This window comes from Ictalurus punctatus, chromosome 21 (assembly GCF_001660625.3).
Source record: "Ictalurus punctatus breed USDA103 chromosome 21, Coco_2.0, whole genome shotgun sequence".
Classification (NCBI taxonomy): domain Eukaryota; kingdom Metazoa; phylum Chordata; class Actinopteri; order Siluriformes; family Ictaluridae; genus Ictalurus; species Ictalurus punctatus.
Window position 1 is genome coordinate 2,915,709 of NC_030436.2, and position 12,334 is coordinate 2,928,042.

The 12,334-nt window shown below is 42.6% G+C and overlaps 1 protein-coding gene across 2 annotated transcripts in view; it reads left to right on the top strand.

The window, feature by feature from the left end:
* iars1 (isoleucyl-tRNA synthetase 1) overlaps window positions 1–12,334 on the top strand; it is an 80,900-nt gene that overhangs the window by 1,518 nt on the left and 67,048 nt on the right. For both annotated transcript variants that reach the window (XM_053674201.1, XM_017450156.3), the window contains exons 3-8: window positions 369–525; window positions 3,568–3,687; window positions 5,906–5,988; window positions 6,204–6,321; window positions 6,964–7,111; window positions 10,423–10,510. In XM_053674201.1, the coding sequence (XP_053530176.1) occupies window positions 369–525; window positions 3,568–3,687; window positions 5,906–5,988; window positions 6,204–6,321; window positions 6,964–7,111; window positions 10,423–10,510 (714 nt within the window). The remainder of the gene's footprint in view (window positions 1–368; window positions 526–3,567; window positions 3,688–5,905; window positions 5,989–6,203; window positions 6,322–6,963; window positions 7,112–10,422; window positions 10,511–12,334) is intronic.

The window sequence follows — 12,334 nt, forward strand, 5'->3', positions numbered from 1 at the left end:
ATCTGCAGAATGAACTAAATTTACGCAAATACATCCATTTAAATGACAAACCGAATTTCCCTAGAGCAATGGGGATGCACTTGGAAATTGTCTTCAGAAAACTAATGAACACAATATTAGGAATAAATAACTGACTTAAATATTAGCGAAAATGGTATCGACTGCTGCGCATACATTACTTATGGTACTACTGTATTGACGATAAATAATACAGTGGCATCGGTGGTAATTTAACGCTTTAGTATCACCATACTCCCGTAGTACCGGTATACCGTACGACCCTATCGTTCATATCCGTCGCACACGTGGGTGATTGGCTCGTGTTGGATTGTGATTGACGGATAACTGGTGTGCGTGTATGCTCGCAGGTACACATTCTACGATGGCCCGCCCTTTGCTACTGGTCTCCCGCATTACGGCCACATTCTGGCTGGCACGATAAAGGATATCGTCACAAGGTTCGCTCACCAGAGCGGTTTCCACGTGGACAGGAGGTTTGGCTGGGATTGCCACGGCTTGCCTGTGGTAAGAACACAAAATCCGTTGTGTATTTGTGACACCTGATGGTATCCAGGGTTTTCATCTCGGACAACGAGCCAGTAGCGCTAATATGCGTCAGTAATTCACTGTGACGGTTTTGATTGTAATCATTTCAGATCAGGCTCAGGCGGTAGGTGTGATGTACCATAGAAACGATTCCGATGATCATATCGTTCCAGTTTGATTTGTCAAAAATAAAACACAACAGGACATGCTGTTGTGAGAAAATAATTGATGATGGAGTGCTGTGATGCTGCCTGATGTGAATGTGTTACCGGGGTTACCCTGGAGTTCATTATTTTCAAATAACAGCATGTCCCGAAGCTTAAAATTTTTTATTTTTTTTAAATCTGCGACAGTGATTTACAAACTATAACAATTTCTCCATAATTCCTATCTATTTATAGTTGTTTTCGTTATTGAATATCATCTGAACAAGTTACTTCCTAGTATCACTTATGTTATAGCAGCTATAAACAGTTGTACCCCCCCACCAGCATAATTATTTTTTCCATTGAAGTTAATAAGGCTTATGTTACTAGGAAACTGGTATTTACATCTAGACGTGGTAAGCAACATAAAAGACAGCCCACACGAATTGTATCAGACCACACACTTTTTTTTTTTTTTTTTTTTTTTTTTCTTTTTTTTTTTTAGGTGGACAAAAGTATAGGAACAGATAAGTCTTGAAGTAAATTTAAAGTAATTGACGTTTAATATTTGGTTGCATATCCCTTGCTTGAAATAACTGCATCAAGCCTGCGACTCATCGACATCACCAAACTGTCGGTTTCTTCTTTTGTGATGCGTTTTCAGGCTTTTACTGCAGCTTCTTTCAGGGGTTGGTTGTTTTGGAGGGTTTCTCCACTGCTCTTCAGGAGGTGAAATGCATGCTCAACTGGGTTAAGGTCTGGTGATTGACTTGGCCAGTATAAAACCTTCCACTTCCCTCCCGATGAGTTGGCAGGGTGTTTTGGGTCTTTGTCGTGCTGCATGATAAAGTTCCTTCCAATAATATTGAATGCATTTCTTTGTAAGTTGGCAGACAATGTGTTTTTGTAGACTTCGGAATTCTTTCTGCCGCTACGGTCATGAGTCACATCAATAAAGATTAGTGAACCTGTTCCAGAACCAGTCGTGCAAGCCCAAGCAATGACACTACCTCCACCATGTTTCACAGATCAGCTTGTGTGTTTCGGATCATGAGCAGATCCTCCACACTTTGGTCTTTCCATCACTTTGGTAGATGTTCATCCTGGTTCCAGAACTTTTTTGACGCATCTCTGTATTTCTTTGCCTATTCCGATCGGACTTTCCAGAGCCATTTACTGTGTAAGCGGTCAACCTGACGAATAGACACACCCGGGGAAACAAGAAACACCTGTCAGTCACGTGTTCCAGTATTTTTGTTCACCTACAAATTGGGTGGTCGGATACAGAATGTTTCATGTTGTATGTCGTTTAACGCGTCACCATATAAATAAAAGCCGAAATTCTAAACTCTCTTTCTGTATTCATCTTTTGAACTAAACCCTTTCAACTTGGCTTTGTGCGTCTGGGGGAACAAGTTTTATAGGTCTAAAGGGTGGAGATGTTAAACGTACAGTTGATCTACTCCAAGCTATTCACGACAGGTTTTCTACGTTTTCTATAACACGACGATGCAAACGATCTTTAGCAAAGTCGAAATAATGTCGAATAATAATAATAATACAGAAATAATGTTATGGTGCGTGGTACATTTTGATTAAAAATGATTCGATGTCGTAAAATTGATAAAGGCAACTTGTGCGTCTGCCGCGAAACGTAAAGAGTCTCTGCAGAGCAAACGTGGGTGTTTGGTACGTTGAGGAATGTGTACGTGTATCCACCCTAGGGAGCTGTCAGCAGGAGCATTGAAGAATGTTTGTGTGTGTATATACAATACACAGCCCAGCCCCATGACATGCAAAAGCGCTAGTGAAAACCTATACAGTGTAAAATATTGCCGTTGATTTGGTATGATTAGACTGCAACAACCAGCCGATTTGATCTGAGAGCACACTCGATTGACATCCCTCTGTCTGAGACCCCCAGCCTTCAACAGCACTCCAGCACAAGAGGCAAGAATCAGGACTTTACACGTACCAACCTACCCGGTTCTAAAGTATCACAGAAGGCGAGGCTCGCTAGATTCTGTTTTGCTCAGTAGGTTGCGCAGGCTTTGGAGACTCGCGGATAATGCTATGCAAGCTTTACCCAAGATTAGCCCCTCCCACTTTGTATCAAAAGAGGGAAAATTCTGCTAGTGAAAATAATAATAATAATAATAATAATATTTGGTAAGTTATCCATACTTTGTACTGCATTGATGGTGAGTCTTGAGATTTGTGTGTGTGTTTGTGAAAAAATCCCAGGAGATACTCAAACCAGTCCATCTGCTACCAACAGCCATACCCTGGTTAACGTCACGGAGATCACGTTTTTTCTTTTTTTTTTCTCCACCCCGCCCGTTCTTTGCTGTGAATCTCTTGATCTGTATCTGTATGACATCTGTATTGCATTGTGCTGCTGCCACATGATCGGCTGATTAGATAACCGCATGAATGTACAGGTGTTTTTCATACATAACGACGCTTGGATAAAAAGCACACGTGTCCTCCTTTAAGAAACGATCAATAGTAAGCGTTGACAAGTTGCTACAGTGTAAGAGGAATGGGGGGGAAAAAATAATTCACGACGTGCTATTCTAGCTAAATATCACTTGAGGGTGATAACAGGTCCCCGCATCACAGCACCCCGTCGTTGATCATTCTGGGATTATTATAACAGCACGCCTCGTCGTGTTTTATTCCTTATTTTAACCCGTTTGTAATTAGCTTTACCGCAGCCCGCTGATCGATGTCATGTCGTTCACTCCCCACCGAGTAATACGTTTTCTCATCTAAGCGTCGTTAATTAAGGACTTTATTAGCTTATTTCTGCACAGGCTGCTTGTTTACGAATTTGAATACTTTTTCAGGTCTCTAACGTGACCCTGTTTTTTAGGAATATGAGATTGATAAGTCACTGGGAATTAAAGGACCAGAGGATGTTGCTAAGATGGGGATTGCAGAGTACAACAAGCAGTGCAGGAGTATCGTGATGAGATATGCCAAGGAGTGGGAGGTAAGTGTGTGTGTGTGTGTGTGAGAGGGTGTATGATCTTCAGTTCAGTTGCTCAGTGAATTAGAGATGTGCACTTGAATATAATTAGATGACGCGACTCAAATTGCAACAAAGAAAGCACCGCGCTGGTTTAATGTGCACATTCATGGGGATAGTTATAGAAATGCTGAGAGCAGGACTGGAATCATTTGCTAATTTCTCAATCGAATAATCCCACACTTGACTTTTATGGTTTTGGGAAGCCATTTTTATCTGCTTATAGCTTTATTGTTCTGTATAATACTAAGCAACAGCGTCGGTGTTCCTTAGCGTCGATTATTTGTTCTCAGAACAAGAAATCTCCCACAAAACTAAAAACAGGAGACGACGCAGTTACCCCCAGCTGCAATACTTTTCCCCAGCAACACCACAGTCACTGTCTGGTTTTCTACCAGAGTACAAAAATGTCGAGTATCTAAAGTCTAACCATTACAAAATGTAAAAGGTAGGTATAGCGCTAGTACAAGATGAGCTGAAAACCCCAAAACAGGCTCTGTTGGCGAGATTTAATGAGTTCAATCAAGTTTCCCCGAATTTGTCATTTTAATCAGTTAAAAAGAATCTGTGTAGAATAATAAATGACGTAAATTTTAAAAAAATGTCATCATGTCAAAACTACCGAAAGCTGCCGAAGCACGTCTGAATATGCACGATTATGCAATTTGGAAATTTCCTGTTATTCCAAATAGCTAGCTAACTGCGCTAGTGAATTAGCTGTCCTTTGTCACATATGTCCAAAATGAGCTCTTGACGTGTTGTGCAGGTTTTTTGCAGCTACGTTGTGGGTCACTGGCCATTTTCAGTACTTTGGTGGGCGTGGCTTTCAGCGTTCAGGGTATTCCCGTCACCTTAACTACGTTATCGACTCATCGTACGATAGACGGACGTGACCTCGATCGTTTTTCCCGGTCTCGGTATCACCCATCGTGTTTACGTGCGCGTTCGTTTATATAAGAACGAACGTCGCCGACATTTTAGCCGGTCGAGCCGCTTCTGTCCTCTCGTCTGCTCCAGGGCGCGTCGATTTAAAATCCCAACTTTGTCTATTCGTCGAATTTAAGATCGACTAGCACGGGTTTTAATTAAAAGGTACCGTCGAAACGCGAGATATTAACAACAATGTTTCCTGAAGATGAAAAATCAAGAAAGAGCGGTTGTAGTGTTTCAAATAATCCAGTCGTCGTCAATAACGTCGGGGATCGAGCCGCTCGAACGGAACAGCGGTAAGCTGAAGCGCTTTACACACGTGAGATTAATCAGGTGTATATACACACACGACGTAAACATAACTCTTCTGCACCAAATGACACGAATGCACACGTGAGCTTGAACGTAAGGAAGGCGCTAGGTGGAAGAGTGAATACACTCTTTCCATAACAACGCACTACCGGTAAATCACACACGCCGGATAACTAAAGCATAAAGAATTCGCAATATTGTATTACAGTCGGTTTTTTTTACGTTTCGTTTAGATTTTTTTTTCGATTCCCAGTCGAATGTTTAAATATTCTTAAGAATTAAAAGCGCGTTTCTCTTTCAAAGGTTGCACTTGTATTATACAGTGGCATAAAATGATCTTAAAATGGCTATCGTTTATCGCAGTTATTTCTGAGACGCTAAATCGTCCGAGGAAAGTAGTTGTCGTGATGGGCGTAGCTCAGGGGTACTTTGGGAAGTTTGCTCTATAATCAGCCATATAAACGGATTATCGTGTTAAACATCATATTATTGTGACGTAACTTTTGCCGAGGTGATTGATCTCGGATCCCCCGAACAGCTTGTAATTTCTCACCGACTCGAAGACTTAACGCAGGAAGTGAGGGTGAAATCGCTTGACCGACCTCATTAAAGAGCCCAGGAGACAGGCGTTTATTTTTTCCATGGATGATGTAATCGATAATAAGCTGTAGTCCATTACACAGGCAGCTCCTTTTTGTTTGCAGTGTAAGGTGTGGAAATGATGTTTCGTGACGGCGTAGGTGGCTCTGGTTTTCTTTGGTTATATGCCGGTTATTTTCTGAACTCCAGACCAACCAAATCGAATGTATTAACGATCATAATAAAGTGTAGCACTCTTTCATTAACTACCCAAACTAAAATGTGCTGTTGCTCTCTGCGTTGAAATCGAGCCCGTTAACACTGGCTGAGATGCAGAGTAACCGTGGCTCGTGTGATTCAGGTTTCAGTGACGAGGATGGGCCGTTGGATCGACTTTAAGAACGATTACAAGACCCTCTACCCATGGTTCATGGAGACTGTATGGTAAGTCTTCAAGATCAACCTATATGTGTGTGTGTCTATATATAATATACTGTATGTATTGAGTATTTTTTCTTTTTTTTTCTTTGACCTTCTTCTAGATGCTCATAGATGCCTTGTGTTGTGCAGCATTTTATTAGCAAGCACATGCCAAATTTTTCATATGTACCAACATCTGTAGCATTTACACATCGTTTATTGCTGTGTGTCCTTTCCAGGTGGGTGTTTAAGCAGCTGTATGATAAAGGTCTGGTGTACAGAGGAGTGAAGGTCATGCCGTTCTCCACAGCCTGTAACACGCCACTCTCCAACTTTGAATCCCACCAGAACTACAAGGTGCGAATCAGACACGGAGGTTTTAATTCAAGCTTAGACTCCTCTTGAATCTTATAGTTTGGTCGGAATACGAGCACATTTTAAAGATCTGATTCCAATTCCATTGAAAGACATTAAAATGGAAATTGTGTACTGTGACAGTGCCTTCTGCGTTCGATTCAGTGCCGACTGCGTTCGATTCAGTGCCTTCTGCGTTCGATTCAGTGCCTTCTGCGTTCGATTCAGTGCCGACTGCGTTCGATTCAGTGCCGACTGCGTGCGAGTCAGTGCCGACTGCGTGCGAGTCAGTGCCCACTGCGTCCGAGTCAGTGCCCACTGCGTCCGAGTCAGTGCCCGCTGCTCGGCTGTTGATGCAGTAGTGTGAGTATAATCCGTGCATGCTACATCTGCCATGTTGGCGTCGTCACATGACCGACAGCTTCAGTGTTGGGACAGGGTTCAGTTTGATCAGTAGAACCTTGAAAAGAAACTGGTCAAATAAACTGTGCTGCAAAATGACGAATGCACGTTTTTCAACATTTTAGCACGTCTAGAAACATCATCGTAGGTCTTCAAAATGAGAAGCTGCATCAACCTACGACGGCTGTATTCCAAGCGTCGTCCCATAACTGACCGCACCGTTTCCCTCCTTCTTTCTAACAGGACGTTCAGGATCCATCCGTCATTGTGAACTTCCCTTTGCTGGAGGACGAGAGCGTGTGCATGATCGCATGGACCACCACACCGTGGACTCTGCCGAGCAACCTGGCACTGTGCGTAAACCCTGAGCTCATCTACGTCAAGGTGAAAGGTCAGTGTCAGTCACCGGTGTCGGCTGTAACGCGTTCACAGTGAGAGAATACTCGAGAGAAGTTCTGCCTGGATGAACAAAAACCTACAGAAATTGTACTGTGGGTTATATAGACTTGCTGCTCTGGGTGGAAATAATTCTACTGGGTGTCGAAAAAGTCTCCATATAGTCTCACAGTCTCCTTTCGGATGTGTTAATAAGTTTGGCGAGTGTTGTGCGTGATGTGTGTGCAGTGTTTCCTGTTAAAATCCAGCTTCCTGATCCAGACATGAGAACGATTTCAATCTGTTCATTTGTTAGAGGCGTTGTTAAAGGAGATATACACACATACATACATACATACATACATACATACATACATACACACGCTCACTCTCTCTCTCTCTCTGCTGTAGTCTTGCTTCCCTGCGGTTGCTTATATGTACATCGCAAGTGGTGTTTATCTCCCCTTTTGAGACATCCAGTGATTCATTAATTCTGTATACAATTTAAAGCGGTTTATTTATTAATTTTTAAATCTCACACTCCATTACAGTAGGTTCGTTTTTTAATAACGCAACTCTCAAGGGTGCCGCAAAGGTGCCAACATTTACGCTTTGGCTGTAGCATCTTTGTTGCTTGATAGACCTGAAAACTCTGCGTTTATAATTTGAGCTAAAGCAGTAGTCAGACGAATGAAATTCACTCAACAGAAAAGCCAAATCGCTGAAGGACAAAGGAAGTGAAATTCAATTCAGTTCCTTAAAAACAAACAGTGAACATATTCAAATCGATCCTATAGGTGACCGGAAGCCAGCGTAGAGACGCCGTGACCTTTGAAATACTGTCTCCTTTTCATATCGAAGTAAGAAGTCTATAGCGGCAGCATTTTGGACAGGTTGCAGGCGTGAAAGCGTTGGTGTTCGATACGCACTGTATGTACTGAGATCAGTTCAACGAGTCAAATCTCCCCGATGCCGAACGCATGTTATAAAAAGCCGGCGCGTATGAGAACTTCAGCTGAAGTCCACAGCGTTCTTTGGCAAAGATTTGGGTCGAGACCATTCTCAAATCAGGTCACTTCCCAAAAAAAACCCCCTCTTTGTTCACATATAAAAATAGTCCCTGTTCTGCTTTTCTAGTCATCACTTTGCTCCCACAGTAAACGGTTGACCTAGTTTACCAGGCTGAGAGCTGTAACGTGCGTCCGTCAGCAGGGGGCGCTGTTATCCTGAGCGACAGAGCCGAGCCATGCTGCATCAGAGCGATGCCCAGAATACTAATGCAGACACAGGGCTTCATCTTCCTCCTAGACTCCTCAACGCCTGACAGTACCCATTTATTTTTTTATGACAGGTTGACCCCCCCCCCCTCCACAATGTACTAGCCCAGGCAGAGAAACAGGATGGTGTACGTACTGACTCATTTCCAGTTTTTGGATCTCGCGTTTGCGAATCGCAAAGTCACTTTTTGATGCGAAATCACTGAAAACTAGAGCTCATGTAATATGTAATATGATATAATGTATATGATGATCTAAATCCGGAAATGGAAATGAAAGCTGCTCGTAGAATGGTGTATATAAAGGGTTGATGGAATTAAATTGAGAGTATTTTGTTAACCACAAAATTGCTACCTACTTTGATCAATGCTGTTAGTCAGGTCAGGCCTGCGCAGTCATCCTTCACCCAGTGCCATCTTTTATTGATGCACTTCCTCTCCCTTCCCTCAATTTCTCCCTCTCTCTTTCGCTCGCTCGCTCGCTCACTCACCGTCCTTCCCGATGTCTCCTCCAGCTCTTCCGTTTATTCCTAGCTGATCATGTGCTCATGCCTTTGCTCACTGCTGCAATTCCTATTTTTAGTTTCCGCGTTAGACCCGGATCCCACCTGGTCATCTCATGTGTCTCAAGCGACAGCCAGCATTCGGTGTCGTCCCTCACTTCCAGTTGTTCCAATACAGGATGATTGCATCCTAAATTCTGTTTAGCAGTGATACTGATGGGGGCAGATCCTGCTATAGACCATAATGACTAATAAAAAATAAACAATGTACTCCAAGTCGTTTGGTTAACAGAACAACTAAGACGATGTAGATGGCAACGATAGAACTGAGGTTTGTGCTTTGTTTCATGAAAGAGAAGGGAGGGCTTAGCCCCTATATCCCATTTATACCAGCCAGCCATGCGGTACTGGGAGAGGTTTGGGTCATCACACGTGGAATGGCACGCCAGCCTCCAGAAATGAGACGACCAGGACTAAATGGAGTGTAGGTAATAGAATGGTACCTGTGCTTTAGACTGCAGCTGCGGTCACCAGTCTGACTCCCGGAGATCTCCTGGAGAACTCTGCAGGGTGGATGAGCATTCCCAGTCGCAATGGTTCATTCAAGAACTTGTTTGGTGATCGTGGAGGTTCTTCCTGCCAAGTCTTAACAGCATAATCGATATATTTTTTTGGATCGCTTTAGTTATTGAATCGAATATGTTGCTTTAAGGTAAAGTGTCAACGTTTTAGGACAACATATCATGTAACTGTGTCCCATTTGCAGACAAAGCAGATACAGACATCACACTGATGGACATCACGCGCCTGCTAGCAGTCCGGGTGGCAAAGGCCAGCACATGCTGCCTCTCGAATACCTTGAAAGCAGTCACGGCGTCCTTTTGGACAACCGCATCAAGAGTGCTCAAAGCCCTGTTCTGTTCATGAGTCATCCTCACTTGTGTAACGTTAATCTGATTTACAGACTGGAGAAGAATATTGTCCTTTCCACCCACAGAGCAGGATAGTTATGTTCTCTCGGATGGCTGCGGTATTGTCAGGATCTGAACGTCCAACGGTAATTCCAGTGAGTTATGACTTTAAGTGCAGCACGATTAATGCACATCATTACCCAGAAGGAACACTGTCGGCTCTGTCCCGTGTGTGTTGTGGCGTGAAAACATTTATGATGTCGGGGGTTGTGTGGACGGCTTTGCCGTGGAAACGCAAAGGGTTTCCGGAAATGTAAAAGACCGATTTCAAATGGAATTTTGACGCCAAAGTGTTCTCCAGAACGGCTCGTCGAACGTCGCGTCTACTTTGTTTGATCTAATTAGCACCCGATTTCAGGGTCGCGAAAATTTGTAAGAAATGACACTAGCCCATTACTGTTATAAACTGAGATTAGTTGCTGTAGGGTCTCTTTCTGCTCCGATTTGATTTATTCTCTTTACTCCTCATTCATACTCCAGCATAAATTTTAAGTCTGCGATTATTTAGCCTGTGTTTGACTTTGCTCGCTAAGCTTCCTGCACCTGCAATTCATTCTCTTCTTGTTTTCCTTTTTAGACAATACCACGGATAAAGTGTACATCATGATGGAGGCCAGGCTCGGGGCGCTGTTCAAATCTGAGAGTGAATACGCCATCCTGGAAAAGTAAGGGTCCGAAACTTAAGTGTTAGGGACACAAATAAGGCTCTTGGCAGTAAATGCAAGATTAATCCTGACTAGGCAAGTTCAGTTTTTTTTTTTTTTTTCTTCCCCCTTCCATGAGTTATATACTCATTTATCACAGTTCACAATATTATTACAATTACAGTGTTGGTGTTATTTCTCAGTGAGTGTGATTTATACTCTAACAGAGCAGACTCGGATAGATCCAAATAAAGTCCAAAATAATGTGTCTTTCACCCGTGAATGGTAATTTAATGGCAGGTAATCAGGGTTGGGTTAAGCGTAATAGAGGTGGACCGATACCTATAGCGAAGCTGGGCGGTACCTGCCGATAACCGATTCATCAACCGATAACTGACTGAAAACATAACACTCAAATAGAATATTGCTGAACTTTACAAAAGTACTCGCTACTGACTGTACCATGAAAATGTACTGTACTTTTTAAAATGAAATAATTATTAATGTATATGAACCATTTAATAAATGTTAAAGTAAATAAAAGCTAAACATCCAAACAGAACCAAAACGTTATACTGCATATAGCAAATGAAACTAGAGACATCCAAAATGAATCAAAAAACACTTCAAATAACACAACGAAATTTGTCCATGATGGTTTTTTATTTCACCACAGGAGGCCGCTCTCGTACGGAGACCGTACGGGACGCAACCATCGGTGGGGATTTTTGCTGATAAACGATAATTTCGGCATTCAGTCATTGGTGCTGATTAATCGGTCGACCTCTAAAGCGTCACCACTAGCCAGGGTTGATAACCACCAATAATCAGTGCTACAAATCTAACAAGGTGTGAACTAGTAAAATTCCCATGAAATTATTCAGGAAGCTCTTGTGTGAACTGAAGCCGCTGCATTACGGGGGGAAAAAACGCCGGCGTGTTAATGACCGATCGTCTCATGATGGGGTTACGTCTTTTGAGACAGCCGATTCACAGTAAAAGAACAAGTGAAATGGAAGAAAATAGGTGGAATCGCCACCATGCCGAAATCAATTCCGCCGTATGTGGGATTTGTTTGTATGACATTCTGTGTAACGAGACGTGCGTGGCGAACACGAAGGCCTGCATCCTGATCAAATACCGTTTGAAATCTATACACCGTTTCTCGGTGGTGTATAATTTTCTACCTTGCTACTCTTTCATCACCAAATGAATCCAAAGTGAAATGATCTTCGATTTAATCCCCTCTGGCATTGAACCAGGGACAAATCAAAGTCCTTTTCAGATAGAGTGCTATCTCTTTGACGGGCTTCTGACAGAATTCTGCTTTCGCAGCACGTACAGTAGGATCAGTCCCGCAGGATTTTTTCACACCAGATCGTCCGTCGATAATGAAAACCCCGTCCTGTTTGCTCTCAATTCCTATGGAAATATCTTAGCGAAAATGTGCCGATAGTCAGGAAAAGGTCGTTCACGCACGTTCTTCTAAACATCACGCAGGTCTGACCATTCTCCAAGTTTGATAGACGATGAACTAAAGTATAAAATAGAAATATCAGTCCCGATGGTTTAATCAGTTTATGTTTAATCAACCATTGTGGTTACATTTAAATCAGCTCATTATTAAATGTGTTTCTGTGGTGTTTGATTTTTACTGAGCAATGCGTTCGCTTCGAGGTGTTGGACCATTCCTCGTTTACTGGGACCGAGGAATGCACAGAGTCGAAGGAAATTCGTTTCATGTTCATTCGTAGTCGGACTTACTGTATTCCACATTGTATTTAGTTTTAAACGAACGTATGTGCAGTCCCTCTGGAAGTATTGCAATAGCAAGGTCAACTGGGA